At 44.2% G+C, this 21,908-nt stretch overlaps 1 protein-coding gene across 1 annotated transcript; it reads right to left on the bottom strand.

Annotated features, from left to right (window-relative positions):
- Positions 1-837: 837 nt before the first annotated feature.
- On the bottom strand, positions 838-21,874 carry PRPH2 (peripherin 2). Its single transcript, XM_080408657.1, has 4 exons — positions 21,261-21,874; positions 13,185-20,221; positions 10,205-10,451; positions 838-3,881 (listed from the first exon to the last, which is right to left on the bottom strand). Exons 2-4 carry the CDS (start codon positions 13,763-13,765, stop codon positions 3,645-3,647), a joined length of 1,065 nt encoding a protein of 354 aa, XP_080264783.1. The 5' UTR covers positions 13,766-20,221; positions 21,261-21,874; the 3' UTR covers positions 838-3,644.
- Positions 21,875-21,908: the final 34 nt, after the last annotated feature.

Below are 21,908 nucleotides of genomic sequence, written 5' to 3'. Positions count from 1 at the left end.
GCACACATGCATTTGTCTGGTATTACAGAATGTCCGAGCTCATGTAACACACGGAGGCTAATCTTATCAATTGTATTAAGGCTACTTGGGAATTAATAGCTTTAAGAGAGCTGTTTATATTTCCTCCTTTAAAACACTTTAGTGAATGCTCTGTGCCCCTTCAAATAAATGTCACCAGTAAACTAATGCACTTTTTGTCATTTCTTTTAAAACAGAAATGATATTTCTTAAAAGTTGAAACTTCGAGGCCTTGGGCTGGCTCTCAGATCTGGGTACCGGGATTTAAGCCGGTAATCCGTATGGAGGTACCTAAAAAGAAGTGGCCTGGTTTGTATGAATTAAGCTCACATCCTTCTGAAGTTTATTAGTTTGAAAATGAGGGCACGACTCTGGAAGTTGTTGTATTGCTGCAGGCAGATTTGACTACATGAGCTTTAGTCTTCAATTTAAAGTAACAACGATGCTTTCTTTTGGATGTCTGTTGCAAGTCAGATTTAAATGGGGGGAAAAAGAGGTTATAAACCCAGTTTAGCTGATTTTCAAGGGCCCTGAGGATGCTGGTGGTTTCACTTGTTGAGCATGTCTAGAAGTCAAGGCCTGTGAAGATGCTTTAATTCCTATGTACTACAAGAGGATACCACTAAAATGGCCCAGCAAAGTTTGTTTGTAGTAAGAGGCAAATGATGAAGGGGTCTGTGTGCACATCCTGAGCTTAGCTGGGCACATGAGAAGAGGAAAGTTTGCTTTCTTTCAGAGCATTATATAAGGGGTGGGGAGAGGCTTCCCACCTATAGGATCGCATAGAATGGGTCCAAAAAATGAATTCAGAAGCAAAAAGTCAGCAGTAACGCAAATTAAAGAAATCTGTATTAAATTGTATATATTTAAACATTTTCTTTAAAGAGATTCTTTACTTGCAATACAATTTTTAATACCTAAATTTACATTTGCAGGCAGCAGAGATATCTTTATCTAGAACAGCGTTTGCAACGTCACAAGAAAGTGTATGTAAGATTGGATGAATGATATATTACATGTAATATTTTACAAAGCAGTCATATTACAATCTTGTGGTAATCATAAGATGTCATAAAGATCTTCATTAACCAGGAGGCTTTATTTTAGACAGCATTAGCACATACACTATTTGTTCTTATTTGTACAACCCCCTGATTCCAATACTATTCTTCATAAACCTATCTCAGATGGTCTCTCTACCTGCTAAATACCATGAGGCTCTTGCTCTGGGAACTGGTTTCTCCAGTGTGGCATTGAAAGAATAATTTGATGATTCATTATGTTGCTTTAGCAATAGACTGGGAAAAAAAAAAAAAGAAAAAAAAAAAAAAGAAAAAATAAAAAGGGAGACCACAAATAATTGGAAAATCCTGTCTAAATCATTGGCCTAAACCAGATTTCTAGGGCAGCAATAAATCTAGGTCTCTGAAAAGTCTGATGTCTATTCAAGTAACCGGTATAGCTCACAGCACATGGAAGCCTCACAAGGAAAAACTGTAATTAATCCTTGTAGTGCAGCTCCTACCCATATGTGACTCCTCCAAAAAGCTCTTCTCTGATATATGTGGCCACATCGTGCGCCATCCACAATCCTGTTCTTCTGTAATGGACCAGCTGAGAGGAACAGCTGGTTGTAGTGATGTCCTCCTGAGAAGGACGGAGTTGGTCTGGTTTGTACAGTTCTGCCATGCAGAGTGGCCCTCAGCAAAGCAGTAAATGATAGGCTGTGGTGAGTAGCAAGTTGGCTTTTACGTTAGTGCCCTTGTTCTAGTCCATCTTACACACAAAAGAACAGAGCTGACTTTTTAGTTCAGTGTTGTAACTAAATCCATAATGGTAACTGAAGTTAAAAGCTTTGACCAGCTTTGAAAAAGTGGAAGGATGCCATGAATACCTGTCAAAATCAAACCTTGTGTGCAGATGGCCCAAGACAGCCTGGCCACGGAGGTGTAGACTATGGCTTGATGTACGGACGTGTCCCTCCCTGATCTGCTGTGAACTGGCCTGTCCAGCCTAGAAGGAGTTTGAACAAAAGCCAGAGGAGCTGAGTGCTGCTGGGGCAAGTGCACAAGTTAAGAATGAAAACTAACAGGCTGTGCAATGAGTAGGCAGCTGCAAACATGGCTGCGTTTGAAGAGCCACTACCAGCCAGGTGGCAAGGACCCACTGAGAAAGCTCTCCCGGGCACGCCGCAGAGAAGCAGAGGTTTTACACAGCCGGGGTAGAAATAAGTGTGGTGCCGGGCTTGTAGCTGAGGGACTGAGATGTCTGCAATCGTTTGTGCAGGAGGTTGGGGCTTGCTCTCTTGGGTTTCTTTCCCTTTAGCTGAAATTACCTGGCATCTAAACTCAAGATGACACTCTGTGCCCTTACTAGAGGCCGCACACCAGAGCAAACTACTTCCATGTCTTATTCCAACTTTGGATATGAGAATAGGGTCCTCCAGCTACGATAGTATGTTTGGACAGATGGCAGCATATGCAAAGTGTGCCTTCAACGTAAAAGATAGGGCACCCTTCATTCTATCACTGATAAAGAAAAATGAAACTTGTAAAATTTTGCACACTGGGTACTGATGTAAATTTGCTTTTCCCTGGCCTCAAAGTCTGAGGTTTGATGTATTTATAGATGAATGGTACCCATTTACTAGGACCCTGAATAACAGTTGAAGTGTTATTTCTAGGAAGACTTTTTTGTTTAGTTTTGTTTGGGTTTTTTTTCCTTGTCTTGCAAATAGTTGGGCTTGAATATTCTGGGGCAAATTATGAGATTACATACTTTTAAAAATGTCAAGAATAACTGGAACTGGCACATGCCCATAGCATTGATTCCACTCACTAAAAGAGGAATCTTCTAAGCTTCTGCTTGTTTAAATACAAGGTGAAGCATAAGTCTACAGCACACTCATTCAAGATACACATACTGAAAAAAACCCTGAGAAACAAACCCCATAAATTTACCTTAATGTTGTTTTCATGATACTTGTGCTGTTTCATTAAATTACAATTTTTGCTTAGTACGTAAATTCTCAGCATAAGTTTGCATTTTGTTCTATGTACACCTTAAGAATACAGCAGAAAATACCATTGCTTAGCACATTAACAAAAATCACAGTATATGAGAGGTTTGTCAAAATACCAGTATACTAAGTTATAAACAATTCTGGAAATCCTGCTTTCTTTGACTTCTAACACGTTATTCCCCAGAAAACCAATCTGTCTTTAAAATTTGAAGTACATAAAGTATGCTGATAAAACAACGTGAGCAAAAGATGCTAACTTTTCAAATTCCACTTTTAATTTCAAAATAAGATGGAATGGATCACCTTGTGATGCCAGCAATTTATTTTTTGTGTTAAAACTGTCCCTGTTAAGGGAACATGTGAATATTGCAAGTCCTAGTGAGGTCATTTCCCCAAGAAGATATGGATATGGTGTACTCACATTGTGGTAAAGGTATTATCCCAAGGTGCACTATGTTGTATATGCCCATATACAAAAAAAAAAATATGCGTAGAAATGTGTATTGTGATGGTTGATACATAGCTTTTAAAATGTAGTTATTCACAATTCTCAGTTTTTTTGATTCCTCTCTGATAAAAAGTCAATCTTACATCAATTAGAAGCTCAACTGACTGTTGTGATGGCTGGTGTCTTCCCACCTTCCCCTCCTTCAGCCCCTTCAGCATCTGCTTCCACCTGATTGAACTTTCCAATCTTTTTCAAACTCTCTAGCGCAGACTTCAAAGTGTCCTTCAGGCTGTTCTCCAGGATCCACCCTTCGCTTTCACATTCAGGGTCTTCAGGATTTGCAATGCTTTCCAGAGAGGTCTGTAGGAGACGCAAGCCAACCATCACGGATATCTGCGCCGTGCAATGGAAAAGATAGAGCGTGTCAGGCAAACCTTTACACCCTTGCCCACATCTTCACCATCCTCCGCTATGAGCAGCCTGGGCTGGCTGTGTGGACAAAATGCTAAAGGCACCACAGAGGTACAGCTTAAGGGCTGCAGGAACCCTCCACATGAGAGGGGATGCTGGGCAGCCTTCCCACTTGAGCTGGGGCCCAGAGGGCTGAAGGGGAGCTGGCAGGAGGAAAATGTCCCTTTGCAACTAGGAAAGGAGAGGGTGGAGGTCTGAAATCAGTGAACACCACGGGAAGCGTGATGGTTGACAAGTAGGAGTGGAGGCACCACGTTATGAAGGAAATATGTGCTGGCTGCTGTGGGACAGCAGCTTCATGTGACCATGTGCACCAGGGGGCTTCCCACGTACCCCCTCACGGGGTGGCACCTCCTGGGAGATGCTGACGAAACCTCTGCTCCTGTGCACTACGTGTCTGTAAAGCTGTTTGTGTGCGCAACAATATCCACTTCGGTTTAACTCTAAATATTTCTAATTCATGTTGACTTCAATATGTGTGGCCAGTATATTAATCTGATCCAAGAGATATTAATGAATCAGCAACTGTGCAGAACACAGCAGCATTAGGGTTTGAGCCATCAGCTTGTCTACTTTGAATTCTGGTTTTGTTTTTATATAGGTATGTGCAAATAAGGAAAGCAAGGCAGCAGGTGATCTGAATCTCTCACTGGCTCTATCTAGAACAAAACAAATTTCTATTTCTGATAAAATATTCACCAGTCCCAGCAGCCCTGACTGAGACTTCTTCAACTCTGTTATGCTAGTGTAACACCCCTGACACTAGCGACACCCCAAACCTGCCTCCAGAGAGAAAGAACGTTTTTCGCCAGTGCTCTGCCTTCTAGCACCATGCGGAACAGTCTGACTTGCACTGTTGTGGTGCTTATGAAGAGAAGTGATTGATCCGTGAAGTGGAGAAGGAAAGAAAAGGCAGGACCCAGAAGAGCCAGCTTGATGAGGTGGTGGAGCAGGTGGTTGGGATGGGGCAGCAGCAAGACTAGTTTAGTCTTTCGTGTGCTAGGTAAAGCTAGGGTTGAGACCACTCGTTGTTGTTAAAGTCCTCATAGGATTTGTTCTGTAAGGGAAATATGATGCCTCTGTTATCCTACCCAAATTCCCAAGGAAATTATTAGCTCTGGTCCTCCCAAACACTAATGGCTGAAGAGGCCAGCATCCCTTTGTGTTGCTTACCTGTTGGCACAGCTGAGGCCCCCGGGGAGCTGCCCTGGACCTGCAAGGTGCTGCTCTCTCTGGAGGCTTTTGAATTAAAGATGGAGGAAGCTTGCAAACTGTCATGCAGGATTACAGCAGCAGGTAGCTGGGCAGATTTGAAGTTGGGATTCAGCCACACAGCATGCCCAAAAGCAAAATTCACATCTGGATTTTTGGGCTCATGGGGCTGCTCAAGCATGTGCTTCTGTGGACCGTTCGTTAGCCTATCTACCCTGGTCATCCTGCTTGTGTATGGTCAGTGTCTACAAACTCTTGGAATACTAAAGCTACCACTGGTTGCTCTCAAAATTTTCAGATGTTCATGTTTCTCTGCCTTCACTCAAGATTAGAAAGGGAAAAACACTGGTCAAACAAACAAGCTTCATCAAATACATCCATATCCAAAGGCAAATTTTCATCCTGTTTAACATAGGAATGCATGACTTGCCACACCTTGGCCCTCAAAGAAGTTTCTAATGGTCCTGAATCTAGAAATGGTCTCCTTTTGTTGTGGATCTACCCAGTATGATGATGACTTAAATCAGTTGAAACACTATTCAACAAAAGCTACAAGAAGTGACAAATCGCATCACACTAGTCTTGGGATTTAAAGCCTTTGACATCTTCCCTTCAATCTGAGTCCCAGTTTTGCTGCCATCAGTCATGGGACTCATCATTCATATTAAGGCTGCTGCAAGTAAAGATTAATGGGACTGGATGTAAAAGATGCCTCTGCATTGCTCTCTACTTGTGCCACCTCACCACGTGTCAGCAGGAGCTGGTTTTGGTGGCCAAGTTCCACTATTTGACAGCAGAATTAGCTGAGGCTTCCTAGGTGGCTCTAAGCCACTGAATATGGTCATGCTTCAAAAAAGGAAGGTGTTTCTGCAGAAGGGAGCAGCTGAACTGCCCTCAGATGAGGTACCATGACATTTTCTCTCAGTGTAAGACTTCATTTTCTTAAAAATCTTGCTTAGAAAGATTTTGGGTCCCTGGGTTGACATTTTCTAAAAGCAGTGCAAAACATTTGGCTCTCATCACCTCCGCTGGCCCAAGCCTGCCTTCTCTGCTGGATGAGAGTCCAGGAAGCTGGAGACAACTGTCTGGTCATTTAGTCTGTCTCCTACATGGTAGCACAGAGCCTCAGACCGTTGGCTTTGCCGAAGTCCCGCACCAGGGAAGTTACAGCACCAGGCACCAGCATGTGCTGGGGGGGCTGGCTGAAAGCACCTTGGCAGTGAAGTGCCCTGGGGGCCTGGTGGACACCAAGCTGAACATGAGCCAGCAACGTGCCCTGGTGGCAAAGCCGGTGAAGGGTATCCTGGGCTGCATTAGGCAACGTATTGCCAGCGAGCCGAGGGAGGTGATCCTTCCCCTCTGCTCGGCGCTGGTGAGGCTGCAGCTGGAGTGCTGTGTCCACTGCTGGGCTCCCCAGGACAGGAGTGATGTGGGCATGCTGGAGGGAGTCCAACAAAGGGCCACTGAGATGGTGAAGGGACTGGAGCACCTCTGCTGCGTGAAGAGGTTGAGAGAGCTGGGAACATTCAGCCTTGAGAAGAGACGGCTTTGGAGGAGATCTCATTGATGTGTACAAGTATCTGAAGGGAGCGTGTGAAGAAGATGGAGCCAGGCTCTTCTAAGTGGTGCCCAGTGGCAGGACAAGAGGCCATGGGCACACACTGAAATGCAGGATCTTCTGAATGTCAGGAAACACTTTTTCACTGTGAGGGTGACTGAGCGCTGGCCCAGGCTGCTTAGAGAAATGTTGGAGTCTCCTTCCTTGGAGATATTCAAAAGCCACCTGGACATGGTCCTGGGCACCCAGCTCCAGGTGGCCCTGCTTGAGCAGGGGGTTGGATGGGATAACCTCCACGGGTCCCTCCCAACCTCATCCAGTCTGTGACTCTGAGTTGCAGACCTGTGCTTAATCACAACCCAGCAGAGCAGGTCTGGGCATCAGGGTCCCAAAGCCAGCCCGGTGTCTCTGAGCGATGCTTTCCCCTGGCCAAGGGACAAACCATCATGACGCTCCTGTCCTTTTACAGCAGCTTTACAGCGGCAGGAAGAACAAGGCCACGGTGTTCCTCCAGGGCTAGGCATGGACAGGCTGGGCTGGTGCATCCCCCTGCACCACAGCATGCTCAGCCCCTCGGTCTGTGCCAGCAGAGCCAGCTGTCCTTCTGGGGGGTCCCTGCTGCCTGGGGGTTGGTTTTGGAGATTACAGGGAGTTCACCCCTGGTATTCAATGCAGCGGAGAGTTCACTCTCCAGTGCGTGAGGTGCAATGCACCTCCCGCTCGTGTCTCATCGCTCTCCTGGGTTCCCACCTCCTGGAGCTCAGTGCTGGGCTCCCTGTGGCACCACACGTGAGGTGAATCTCAGGGTCTCTGCTGTTGCAGTAGCTGTGACCTCTCGAGAGCCATGTGTTTATACAGGTGAAGGACCTGGAGGATCTGAGGAAATGGCTACTGCCCTCCCTTCGTTTTGAAATTCTCTCTCCAGGGCATCCTTGAACCCCTCGTTTCCTCTTTGCTGGCTGAGGCAGGTCGAGAAGACAGCCAGGCTTCCTCCGCTTGACCTTCTGTGATGAAGCCCATCTGTTTGTCAGGGTTTAGCCTGAGGCGGCTTAGCTAGAGCAGGGTGTGATCTTTTTTTGTCCCCCTCATGACCAGTTGTCACTCATGGGAAGCCTACAGCTTTTGCTAGTAAAAGCAGCATGTGGTTAATAATGTAATTACCAAAAAATACGACACATGACATTTTTTTCCAGTAGAAGTTCTGATACTTCAAAATAGGTTCATTCTCCCTTGCACCTAATATAGAAACATTAAACATAAATGGTCTTCCCTGAGGTCCCTACACCTGTTTGGCATGTTACGGTTTTCCACAGCTCGAAGTAACAGCTGTGATTAGTGTCTCCCTCCATGCTCTGTCCCCCTTCCCGCACCTCAGGACCACCAACCCGGCTGGATGAGTCCTCTGCCGGCCCCCAGCAGGGCTTTGCTGGGGAGATGCTGTGTCCGTACCGCTTGGCTTGAGTTCAAAGCAGCTCCAGCTGCAAAGCAAACCAGGATGCTCCTCTGCTTTGGCACTTTTCTGTAACTTCTCAGCAAGCCAAAGGGAAAATGAGAAGCGCAGGGCCAGCACGTTAACCGCCTGCTGGGTTGCACCCCGGTCAGACCGGCACCTTACCTCGGCCAGGAGTCGGAACCTCTGCCGCACTCCTACACAGTGTAAAATTGTTTCCTACCCGACTGGAATTCAAAGAAAGTGGTTGTATTTCAAGGGGGACTAAATGAATGTCTGCCTCCTGCTTTGCTTCCTCCCTTCAAAGTTCGCCTTAAAAGCGGAGGGAGACCCACATCTAGACCCTTTATGGTAGAATATCAGGCAAGTCATAAATATTCAGGAGGGCCAATTAATATAACCTCGGATTGTGATATTTCTTTAAAGCTTTGCCCTGAGAGTCCTCTGATTGCTTGAGAAAAAATCTCACCTTATATTTGGAAAAAGATGAAGAAAAACAGAGAATATTGTATTTCTCATTATGTCACAGGTCAAAAAAAAAAAATACCCGGGTGTACTTTGAAGAGTTAGACATAAAATACTGTATTTTTATCGCTACTGTTAATGTTAATGTCTTTAATCTCCTACAAGTCAGAATGTTACAGGTTCCTAGACATGGTTTCTCACAGCTGGCATTAGTATTTCTGTGCCTTTTTCCCCCTGAGTTTTTGAATTTCCTTCTGATTTTCATATACAGCAGAAATTCCCCTCTCTTCAAGAACTCTTCATTTGAATCTGAGCTGAGGCACGAGCTTCTCTTTCTTTTCTTACCAGCAGAACAGCACTCCAAGGAGGTAGTACATTTCTCTGCCGTGTGGAGCAGTTATTTTAAAAATAACACAACATGAAGTAACTTTATGATATGTTTTCCAGTTCACAGATTATTTGGGTAGGTGTTTATTTCCTAAAAAGCATCTTCATTCCTGGAAGGGTGTAGGCCAGTGCGTCTATCAAAATACGATGCATCTTTTTTTTTTTTTTTTTTGATTTGCGTTCATATAAATTTTTAAACACCCAGCTGAACCATTTAAAACAGGCAATGCCATTTGCAGCTGCCTTTTCAAGGGTTCGAAAGGGTCTGCTCCCTCCATGTCACGCAGTGAGCTGCACCCTCCCCGCTCCCCACCTGGTCCTGCCCTACCTCCACATCCAGCACCTCACGCGCCAGCCCTCGTGCCGCTGCCAGCTCACGCTCCCTGCGTATTAGCATTGATTAAACACCCTGGCCAGAAAACTGGCCATCTCCCAGGGGGAGAAGGATGCGTTTTCCTCACATTGGATGAACAGTATTTTAGCAGCAAAGCTGCACTTTGGGTTATGGTGCCCACAAACATCTGCACTGGGCAGTGTTGGCACCTGTTTGCATATGGACTATGGTTTCAGGAAGCAGAACAAAATAAAATTAATCCACCTGCTTCACCTAAACTGCTTCTTGTGACCAAAAATATTGGTGGAGCTGATGAAGGACCTTAAACCAAATGCTGCCCTGAAGCTGGACACTGCACACAGCTCTAGGTCTTATTTTCATCAGCACATAAACTGCTTAATTGCACTTTCTGTCCCACGAATTACTGCCATCTCTTTCTGATGCGCTGCTTTGTGTACTTTTCATTCCCCACTAATGGTGACACATGTGAAATTAATGCACCTGGACAACTGAGCCCTTGCACGCTCCACCCTGCATTTGGCAGAAAACGAGTCCTGTTTCCCCTCCCTCCTGTGGGATGCTCCAGGCTCTGGCCCCTTGCTCTGAAGGGGCAGTCCATAATTTAACAGCCCCCCCCATGCTTCCCAGCTGTGTCTCCAGCCTGGGACCTTTTAGGCTTTATGCAGATGTTCACTGTTAGATGTTTTCTCTGCAAAGAACCATGGCAGATGATTTATTTTAAATAGATCTGATCTTTAACTTAAAAGTCCATGCTGAAAAACACTCTGCCTGTCCAGAGCTGGCGCTTCAGCAAGGCGGGGCTGGGGGGAGAGAGTTACCTCAAAAAGCCAGACGAGGATGACGACGGCGCCCATGGAGCTCATCATGCTGCTGTAGTAGTGCAGGAGGGCTTCCCGGCAGCCCCGGCGCCAGAGGTTGAGCTCCTCTGTTTGGTAGTCGTAGCTGTAGTGAGCCGAGTTGTTGGTGACCTGGTACTGGATGCAGGGTCTCGGGGAGCTGGGGTTGCAGCAGCTGAAAGGGACGCCATCCACCAGGTACCGTCCGTCCACGTTGCTTTTTATCCGACTATGGGCAAGGGCAGAAGGAAGCATGAATACGCACACGTATGCACACATACATAAAGATATACCGGAGCAAACTTGCTCGAGAAAGGAAAGCAAAGGCAACACAGATTTTCCACCGTGCCTCCTGGCCATGCCGTTTCTCTGCATCCTCTGTTCATATAGCAGTGTTTGTCCCAGGTGTTTTTCCTCTCTGAAATCCTTTTCTATGTCAAGGCTACACCAAATCTATAATTAACTCTTCATGATGGAAATGCACCCTCCAGATCACTTCTTAAAAAAAAACTTATTTTTTTGAGGAAAGTAAATGGCAGGGAGAAATTTCCGGAGGGGCAGTCAGAAAAAAGTGATCACAGCACAGTTAGGGTGGAAGGGAGATGCTGGAGGTGACCTGAGCTTGGAAAAGGACCCGCAACAGCCTTAGGACCCACCATATTCAGCCAGACCATGGATCTGGCAAACCTAATAGGTTCTGTTGGATGATAATAGCTCCAGGAAGGGGTTGTGCATTTACTCCTGGCTTGGGAAGATAGCTAGCATTTAAAACGTGAAATGTGCTTCAGCAACAGGATGCTGAAAAATCTCTGAAGTCGTTGCAGGAGCTCCCCAGCTGTTGTTCATTTAAGACTGTGGTTGCTCTCCATAAACAGCCATTTAGTCTGGTGCCTTATGAGATATTTAGATGAGAGATACTTAGAAGGCAAATAGTTCCACTGAGACTGTAAAAGACTATGATAAGAGGACTGCAACTCTAAGAAATGCCATTTTGCTTAGAAAATGACAGAATGGAGAGCCCCAGTGACCCAGAAAGGTGAAAAAAACATCTGAGAGTCACTTGTAGCTTTCTATACGGATATCTTACAGTTGTGTCATAGAGAGAGAGGTGATTGTGACAGCCTGGTGAAGCAAAATTCCACTTTGCAGTCATGACCTAAATATACCTAAATGCCAAATGCAGTTGAGGTTTTATTTCCAGGTGCAAAGTGTGCTCTGAGTTGGGTCTAATTCCCAGTGATGTGTAAATGCTCCACCAGCTTCAGAGAGATTGTATCAGGCCTTCGTTCTACAAATAATATAAGAATCACATTGCTGGGGATAGACTCCCACCTTCCCTGGAATTAAGAACTTTGTTATTGACTTCGAAGGGGCCAGAACATCGCACCAGGAAGGTGAGCAGACATTGTGCACCACAGCGTAGTTCAAACCTTGAACTGACTCATTAACATCCATTTGTGGATTTTTAATGGCCTATTTCCTGCCTGAGTAGTACAAAGAAATTGCCCTGAGTCTCAGTCCCAAACAAGACATCAGTTATTAAGGGCAATATAACCTTGTTTTCCCTCTGTGCTTTGCCCTTCCACTGCTGGTGGATTAAGTTACAGCTCTCAAATCTCCATATAATGCTGGCAAGGTGTTTTCAAGTACTTATTTATACCCATGGGCATACCTTCGCAATGCAAATACTCCCTTATTAAATAGTGATGTATTTGTTATAACCCCACAGTGCAATAGGTTAAGCCTGCAACAGTTTTCACTATAAAGTCCTAGTTCAGAATTGCAAAAACAATCAGACCACCCAGCAAGTCAAAACAATATGCAGAGAGACACACACATGAAGTAACTCTTACACAGTCAGGCAGGGATCCCAAGAGATACACAAAGCTTTTTACAAAATTACTTCAGACGTTTTTAACATAGGCAGTATATTTAGAAGGCAGATTGCTTCCAGTTTGCAAGACCCTTTGTGCAACCACAGAGCATGAACGCTAATGAATGACGTTCCCAAAGAACTCTGAATAACGATCTCTTCCCCTCATACTTATTTTTTTTTAAAGTTGTGGGTATTTGTGCTCAACATTCAGTTTTTAATTTCAGAAGTTCTTTTGTTCTCGTGTTTATTTCTTACTTGTGCTTACTGCACCTAACCTGATTTTGAGATTACTGCCTCTTTAGGCACTGACATCAGAGCCATTAAGATATTTCTGGTCAACAATCTGTCCTGGTTTGTACAGAGGAAACTAGTGCTGTTTTCTCATGAGGTTTAAAAAAAAAATTAGGCACAAGTATATATATTGCACATGTTTTTACACAGTGAAGAACTTAAAATGCCTTTGGCTACCGGGGACACTGTGCAAAGCCAGGAACATCAACGGGTGTTGATGCTCAGTAGTGTCTGAAGGAATCCATGGAGTGAATATAAAAATCAAACTCTAAATCTTAAGGATTTAAAACACAAGTTATTGGTAAAGTGTTACTGTTCCTATTTGTTTCCATGAGACTGATTAATTGCCAATACCTAATTGGAGTTTTGAAAGTGGCATTGACAGTATATATCCAGGGAAGTCTTGTTTTAGGAACTTCGTAAGTCCACATTGAAATGTGCTTTAGGATTAGTGAAGTTCTGATACTTTCCTGTCAGTTTTGGGAGTAGGTATGTGTGGCTCAACATAATGGGTTTACAAAGAGGTAAAAGAGTAAAAAATACGACTTTAGATCTGTTCACACTGCACTGAGTAAAAGTGAGAATTGTACATGCTTTGTATTTTAGGCTCTGGATAACATTAGAGGAATTTGTCAGGGGAGGAAGCCATCTAGCTGATCGTTTGGAGTCCTTATTAAGCAAGAGCAGAACAAAATCCCCTTGTATACAAAACCCCCTCTGGTCAGTGCCTCTTGGGATGTACATTTCTTTAGTATGAACGGTACTATGCACTACAAACCCCACCACGGCACTTACTCTTTCACTTCTTTGGAGCTGAAGTCCAGATATCTGTTGCTGATCCACTGAATTTCAAACCAATCTTTGTAGCCGTTGTTCCCACAGCATTTGAACTCAATTTGGAGCATGTCAATGGTCTTCTTCATGAAGCATCTTCCAGGGGTGTCTGTGTCCCGGTAGAACTTCATGCCATTCTTGAGCCCCTGGGCCAGTGTGCTGTCCAGAGAGCCCCGCATGAGAAAGCAAACCAGAGCAATGAAGAAAACAAGTATGTTAAAGAAGAAACATAGTGCCAGGTAGGGTTTCAGCAAAGGCTTCCACCTGGCAAATTTAGCGGGATCCAGAGAATCATAACAAATTTTGCCAGCAAAACCATTGTAGCCGCAGGATAATATACCCATCAATATCAAAGAATTGGGCACAAAGTGGCTTTCAGAATTGTCCATCACTTCACTTCGCTTCCGGAGTTCAATTTTGAGGAACAATCCCATGCTAAAAACAACGATTCCAGCAAACACTGAAAACCAGTTCATGAGCCATAGTCCCTGTGCTAGTTTTACCCGTTTCTTCTGATTGAATTTGACTTTCATCAGTGCCATCTTTGCAACGTGAGATGTTGGAAGATTTCACAGCCTGGACCCCTCTTCTCGGTGTGAGCAACTGGAGGAAGAACCATTCAGGCGTTGGAGGAGACCCTGAACGGCACGGCGGGAAGCAAGCCACTGCACAGTCCTTCCATCTTGAGCTCCCCCAGTCAGGATTTGAGCAAGTAAAATATTTAAGGATCCCAATTAACAATTTCACATTAGTGAGAATAATGGGCAATTAGCACCTACAACTATTTCTGGTAGTTCCTTCCAAGCAAAGGAGAAACAGTCTCAAGGTTTCAAATGATTTGATCTGGATCTGCAAGACGTCATTCTAATACCTTTAATCATTTGATCCAATCTGGAGAAATGTCTGTCAACAGATGAGTAGAAATAATCCCTCATGTTACCATTTAGTAGATTTGTGCTTTCTTACGATAGGCTGCTGGGCAAAATATGAAAATCCAGAGATATAAAAAGACCTTTGTTGCCAGAAGAGTATGGATCCTTTGGGGAAACAGGAAAAATATACGTCGCCTGCGTGATCCTGACCTATTCATATTTACAGCCAAAACCATCTTTCTAGTCCTTACCCTTCTGTGTTGACATGAGGTGACATCCCGTGGCTTATGTGTTCTGGGAGCAGATAAGCGTGTAGTTTACAGTGACCTAAAAAACCTAAGCTTGGCATTTTCTATTAACTTCCAGGGCTCGTACTGTCTCCGGGCCTTGGCAGGAGGGAAAAAGAAAGGAAAAGTTCAGAGAAACTCAATAAATAAAGCCTGGGGTGAAATTTAGAGGTGCTTTTACAAAAAGCGAGCTGACATGAGCAGCTTATGGGCTAATCGCTGGGCTAGGGAGGAGAGCAGGGCTGGCGGGGCTGCCTGGGTGTCCCGGGAGCTTACACCAGGGAGGAATCCCACCGAGCAGCTGGGGAGGAACCCTCGGCCATTGTCACTAGCAGCGTAAGGGAAGCACCCCGGGGTCCCCGGGGTCTGGCTGAGTGATGTGCAGCCTGGTCCCGCTTCCACGCTGTAGTGGGCAGAAAAGGAGGGATGCAAACCTCCTCTTCAGCGGCGGCCTTCCTCCTTCTGCTGCACAGCCGTTCAGGGAGCACAGATCCTGGGCTTTTGCTATTTCCAGTGCTTTAGGAGTTTTCCTCACCTGGAAATATCAGTTCCTGCCACCCCCACCCCCCTTGCCCTGCAGAGGTTCAGAGCTATTGGGAAAGTCCTTTTTCCACTCACCACCTGCCACAGCAACACAAAATTAACCTCAGGCAACCTCCAGCGATGCAAGAGTGACCTGCAGGTGTGTGATGGCGTGGGTGCTAATGCCACAGGTGAGAAAGGAGCAGCCCCAGGAGAGGGACTGGGAGGCTCTGCCCAGACCCAAACCCACCTGACCCGCTGCCGCCCAAGCGCCCTGGGGGCATCCTCTAGTGGCTGCCAGCAGCATGGCTGCCTGCCCCGAGCCAAGGGCGAAGGGACCTGCCCAGGAGGAAGGCAAGTGTGAATTTTTTAATTTTTTTTTTTTTAATGCACTGAAAAACAGCATTTTGGTAGTCTCCTGCTATGTGGTACCATGGGTGCTGCTCAGTTACCATTTGAGATCCTGGAATGCTGGAGGTCCCTTCAGTAAGGACAAAGGCTATCAAGCTGCTGCTTTTTCCTGTGCTAATAGAAGGTTCTTGTGACGGACCGTTTTTGGCCCATCCATGTGCTATCACGGTGACCTACACAGCACCTGGTAACTGGGATTTTCTCAAAGCAGGCTTGGTTGCTCACACTGCTGCCGCCCTTGCAGGTGGAGGGCGAACACGTAAGAGGAAAGGAGGAGGGCAATTATCCACCAGGGGCTTTTCTCTCTGCTTGCTGTGAAGCTGATGAAAAGCAGCGTTTCTTGGGAGAGCCTGTTAAATATTTTTGTGCCATAAACCATAGCGCTGAAGTAACATCTCTCCTGGCTTCTCCACAAAATATCCCATAACCATGCAGCACGTGTTACTACATTTCACTGACTCCTCCAGGGCTCAGCAAGGAAACATGAGATTGGAAGGGGTATTTATCTGACAGCCTGAAGTTAATTCTAGAGAAACTAACTTGAAACTATTTCCTTTCTTGCCTGTGATGACAGAGTGAAACTCTAGTTAAAGTGAAAGAGAATTTTTTATCAGGTCTGTGGATTATGAGGATATACAGTGAGGTATGTTCTGCAGTGCAATTAATAGGACAAAAAATAGTAAACCACAGCAGAAGTAAGCCTGGTGCTGGCTCTCGGTATGGGAGAGTTCGTGTTCAGGAGCACAGATGATAGACAGTTTGAATACCCACTACCTTAATAATTTAGCATTCAGAGATCCATGATAAATGCAGCAAAACCATGTCATCATATACACTAGGGCATTTCTTGTTAATTTAGGCATAAAAATAGTGAAACAGAACATGCAGCATATGCTTCAGGGGTCCTTGATCCCTCCAAATTGACTTTTCCTTAAACAAAGGTAACAGAAGGGGTCCTAATAAATCACTCCTAAACAGTTAGTGTTTTCTGGGAGACAATCCATGATTCACCTGATGCTCAGAGAGGGACACTCAGGTACTAATTAGACCTTTAGGACCTCAGGTGGTACCTTTAAAGCCATCATAGAGATCAACACGATCAAAACAACCCAGATTTGGAAATCTGCTGTTTAATTAAGTAGTTTCTGTAGTTCAATACCAGCTGGGGACCCACCTATTGAGTTAACTCACTGTGCTTGGAAGCTTTAAAGGGGATTGGTGACAGTAAATCAGTGACACATGCTATACTTTGATGCTTCCTGCAAACAATGAAGGTAATGTTTTTAAAAGTGGGGAGTTAATGCTTCCAGCTTATCCCAGACACTGGCAAGCCCAGTGCAAGCTTCAGCACAAACTGGTCAGCTGAGGGCTGTCTCAAGCTAGGGCAAGCTAAGAGGAGGGTTATGGGGGGATATCAAGAAGTGTTTTGGGGCGCAGACAGTACAAAAAAGAAAACTGGTTTTGCCTGGCATCTGCTTTTCTTACAAATCTTTATCTTGGCTGGGATTTGCCTTTACTTGGGCAAACTTACTACCACTTTCTATCTCAAGTAGAAAATATTGAAACTGATCCATAGCAGATAAAAGCTAATTGCTGCAAGAACGTTTCAATTAATGGTCTCCTCAAAGGCTGCCTATTAAACTCAAATGTATAATTCATATGGCATTTTGGAGGAAAAAATGGTAGAATAAAAATTTTAAATTATTATTGATCTCACTATGAATGTATTCAGATTCAAAATAATGTTTAGAAATTGTAATTTCTATGGATAACAATACAATATTGATGTCTTTGCAAAAAGCTATGCTTGCTAATCTAAATATAAGCCACAAATTTACCAGTTAATAAGGAGGAAAAAATGTTTTTAATGCAGACAATTCAGTCTGGTATTTGCTATATGGTCTTCTGCTGAGTCCTGGACTAACGGTGCTCTTTCTGTCTTCAGGAATATGAGATATAAAAGGCAAATTCTCTTTGTATAGGTATATCCTATGTGCCTAAACTATGGAAGTGCTCTTAATTGGTAAAAAGATTAGTTTCCTGGCCCAGTCTTTCTTTTACACTGCTATGTGATATGAAACAAGTGGCTTACATGGGTTCTTTCTTCTTTTCTTTCCTTAGAAGTGGTTAGATTTCACTGCAAGAATGAAGATGGCTGGTTTTACCTACGATAGGAAGTGACTTTGTAGAGATAGGTTTGTTGATGCGCTGTAGCTTATGGTTTTGATGCACTTGTAGCTGTGTGGTGCGTATTGGGCCACTCCTGAGGAGCAATGTGATAAAAAGGTGGTACCACACTGTGTGATTAACGGGGAGAAAAGCCTGATTTATGACTTCCTTCCCCTCGTATGTACACAAGTAACTTGGTAGGCTACTATTTTTGTGCCGTGTGAGGTGACTGCAGGTCCTGAGGCTGGAAACAGAGGCAAGCTGCTAAACTCACTGCTGGGGCTGTTGCACACCCTGAGAAGGGTGATGGGACCGTTGGACCCTGTGGCTAAACGATGCTGGCTGGGGGACACTGCAGGGTTTTGCGCTGGGTAGTTCCCAGCATTTTAGTCACCCTTATCCACAGTGTGGGTAAAGTGTTCAGAAAACACAGGAGGGTTTTGACCCCCCAAGATGGTCATTATGAGTATTTATTTGTATTACTGCAATGCCTAGGGTGTAGTTCTTCACTGCTGAAAGAATAAAGAGTTATAAATAAATGTTTGTCCTTGCAGAAACAGGAAAGAAATATGTTGGGAATTGAAAGAAGATTAGGAAAGGCTCACAACAGTCATTACTGCTGGAAAACATCTCAGCACAACAGATGGATCCTCAAGTCAGATAAATCAGGTCACAATGTGAATGGAAATGCTGAAATTCTACAAATTGCACAGATTATTTTTGTCTTGCTGTTTGTATCTTTCCTTGTGTGTCATGAAATTGGCTTTTTAGTACAGTACAGGCTATGAGCGCTCTCATGCAGATCCGATGGCTGTAACAACAGCAAAGCTGCGTAGAAAAAAGGTCTCAGTCACAAGAGGTGGGGAGAGTCTGGTGGGAAGTAGGAGGTAAGAGGGCAGAGCTGAGCAGCAAATGGGTGATGCATAAAGGAGGTAAATAAATGTACTCGTCTGCATAGAGTTCTCAAATCCAACAAGTCTGCCCTCAGATACCACTCTTATGTGCTGGGAGAAATCCACTTGAGAAGAAGTAGGATGTGTTTGAACTGAGGTGGTGGGGGGGGGGGAGGATTGTATTTATTCACAAAAACGCCTTCAGCTAAAGTATTTCTAAGTATTTTGTAACACTGAAGCAATTCCAGGTAAAGCCACTGAGATCTGACCCTTGTCTACATACAGCTATTGCTTAAGTAGGAAGAAAGTATTGAAAAGGGAAAAAAAACCAAACAATTAAAAAAAAATATCGAAGCCCTCAGAAATATTATGCATAAAAAGTGTGTAAGAAATTCTTATGCATGTATTTCTTACCTGTTTTTTCACACAACAGTTTTGCTAGAGCCCACACCAGAATCTATTTAAATGAAAGCGGGCTGGAGAAAGAGAGAATGCAAACAACTCCATTTTTGTCCCTGGTATTCAGAGAAGCAGGTGCTGGGAAATGCCTGGACTCCAGCGGGAACTGAGTGGGTCAGTCCTGCTTGGGATGGACCTCCGGGTGAGATGGTGGCCTCGCTGGAGGCAGCAGCAAAGGTCTCAGATGCTTCTCTGGAGGCAAGCTTTGGTATGTGCTACGTCTCACAGCCTCAACGCTGGCTTTAAAGAATTCTGTAAGGCTGTCAGGGGGAGGAGGGCTGTCCAACCAGGCTGTCTTTCAAAAATGTTTAAAATAAATTTGCTCTCCAGAGTCCCTGTGGAAAATAGTTCCACACCTCAACACCCTGCACTGTTTTTTATAAACTTTCAGCCAGTTAGCTCTCTATTCAGGGCCAGTTTGCACCTAGTTCATGGTGCTGATGTTTCTGTTATCCTCATGTCTTCACAACCATGTCCCTAGCAGGCATTTATTTTTCAGCCCCTTCTGATGCCTAGCATAATTAATTTTTTTTAGAATATGTGGGGTTTTTTAAAGAAGCTCCTTGTTTATTCTGGTGGCAATGAGATGCAAACCAGAGCTAGAGTTTTTGAGGAGACTTTGTTTGCTTGAGCCTTGCATTGTGCAGGCTACGTGAATCCAGCCACCAGATTGCATTGACAACCACTATGGCTGGAGGCAAAACGGTGCTGCTGCTGCTTTTAGCTGGCCTGGGGAAATACTGTCCCTGAACACGCTCCTTCAGTGGGCTCCTTCGAACAGTTTTCTCCCTTGCATCATGTTTTTAGTCCTCCATCTTGCTACTAGGCAAGGCAGCTTGAAACCAGCTGGTTTTCACAGCAGTTCTGGCTGCTTCTTCCCTCCCTGTAGCACGGCTGTGAGCCTGATGTTACCCGCTGCCCCCTCAGCCACAAAACCTGCTCAGCACAGGCTGGCCCAAAGCCTCCCAAACAAAGCACCTCCTCCACTGCAGGTCTCTGGGGAAGGGGATATTTGCAAGCCCTACCTAGCGGGTTAGCCACAAAGCAGTCCTGGCTCCTGGCCTAGAAGAGGCTGCCTGGCATTTTCTTCATGTCAGCAGGGCTTGTCATTCCGAGGGAAGAAGTCAAGCGGCTGGGACCAGGCTGGCATTGCAAGTCTCCTTGACTCAGGAGAACGGAGAGAGCCTGGCACATCTCCTCAAGCCAGCTGCTTCGCGAACTCTGCCCGGCCCTCCCCATGAGTATTTCTTAGTCACAAGCTTCGGAAGGGGAATTCAGGAGCCCGGCCACTTACCGCCTGGCAACTCAGGGCTTGTCGTGACACAGCCCTTCGTGTCTTTGAAGGTTTGCTTCAGTGTGATGTATGAGATGCTCCATCAAGTTCCCTAGAGACAAGACAGCACTTGTTGAAACCAGACACTCTCAGTAAAACTGTTTCATTGCTTCCATACTTAATCTTTTTGACCCTTTGAACAAACAAGGCTCTACCTGCAGACAGGAAGCAATTTTTCTGATGCCTTGTCAGTTGAGGCAAAAGGAAAAGAAACATGATGAAGCTACAAATACTGTGGAGTAGACTTTTAGTCTTGGTGTTTAGCATTTACTTTGTAAGTAGTTCCAGTGAAATAATCTAGACAATTCTATAGTCTAGACCTGCCAAAATATCCCCAACATCTTATTTCCAAACATTAGTTTGAGTATGTGTCAACATAGGTTTTTTCCATCCTAGAAATACTAAAAAATTAGTGCAAGAAATAGCTGTGAAGTTTTAAATACAGGTTATATACATCTAACTTAAAACATCTATTTATATATGTATATACTTCTTATCATGCTTTTAAATACTTCTGTAAAAATTTAATGAGTATGTAATTCTCAATACATCTGAATTATCACTTTTCACTAGATTTGACTGGAAAATGGATTTTCAAATGAGTAACTATTCTTTTGCAATTTTGGCCAATAGTCTCTCACTCAGACGGCATGCAGAATGCTGGGCTGCCTGCACTGGTGCTGCCAGCAGATAGTGTTCTGGGATACACAAATGAGTCTGCTAGTGCTTATACTAATTGTGACTTCCATACATATTTCTACTAACAAAATCATACTATAGTGTTGTTGAAGTAACTAATTAGATAGAAATGCTTAAGTGTTTCTTTCTTCCAGACCTGAAAAAGTTGCAATTTCTGTACTGATAGAACCTATGAATATACTAGCAAACCTTTTCCAGTAACTTGTGTTCACATTCTACGTTACAATGAATGGAACATGCTTCTGTTCCAAAACAGTTTTGAATTTCTCCTATTATGAATATACATTAAGAAATGAACATTCAAAAAAGGTACACGGAAACAGCAGCAGCTCTGTGTGTGTATAAATACAAAGGTATGTATTTAGAACTATAAATAACATCCAAATATTTACCTGACCAAACTCTTCCAGATTTGCTGTTCTCAGACTGAATTTTCTTGTTTCACATCATGCTTGAGCCCAAGATTCAATTACTTGTTTTGTATTACAAAGGTAATGATAAATCTTTAAGGGAAAGTAATTGTCTGGAACTTCTTTAGCAGCCTCCTCTGAAGTCATGTTCCTAACCTATCATTTTGGTTTGACAAAAGTTAAGTACTTGGAGGAAAGAAAACATTACGGACTGGGGTATCAATAACTGATCTCTGAAAAATGTCACTAAGGAAGCATTTTCAGACTGAAATTGAAGTTTAAATTTCCTTGTTTTGATTAACACTGTTTATTCAAGCAACGCTGCGTGCTATGGACCAACAGCTAATACAGGAACGCACTTACATGCCAGTTTGAAGTGCATCAAGAAGTGCACATCTGTGATACGCACTACAGCCTAGTGGTAGTCTCTCCATTTCTAAATTTGCCAGTGTCCATCAACATACTTAGAAAATGACAATGTTTATAGCTTTTGGCTAGCAGAACAAAGGCATTTCTGTAGTTCTTACAGGCTGAACAATCTGCAGTCCCAGGACTAGGGGATGCTAAAGGGATTGATTCATCATTACCAGGATACGTGGAGAAGAAAGATTAACTACAAAATCAAGTTCT

This window comes from Falco punctatus (genome assembly GCF_963210335.1).
Source record: "Falco punctatus genome assembly, chromosome: 12".
Taxonomy (NCBI): Eukaryota; Metazoa; Chordata; class Aves; order Falconiformes; family Falconidae; genus Falco; species Falco punctatus.
This window is presented reverse-complemented; position numbering and strand designations above follow the sequence as displayed.

What these genes read in the sequence shown, in the direction of transcription:
- PRPH2 (XM_080408657.1), bottom strand. Translation starts at nt 13,765, where the DNA reads ATGGCACTGATGAAAGTCAAATTCAATCAGAAGAAACGGGTAAAACTA. An exon ending in AGCTCCAAAGAAGTGAAAGA is followed by an intron (nt 10,452 to 13,184) that starts GTAAGTGCCGTG and finishes CCTTGCCCATAG; the next exon opens with TCGGATAAAAAGCAACGTGG. An exon ending in TCCTCGTCTGGCTTTTTGAG is followed by an intron (nt 3,882 to 10,204) that starts GTAACTCTCTCC and finishes TGCACGGCGCAG; the next exon opens with ATATCCGTGATGGTTGGCTT.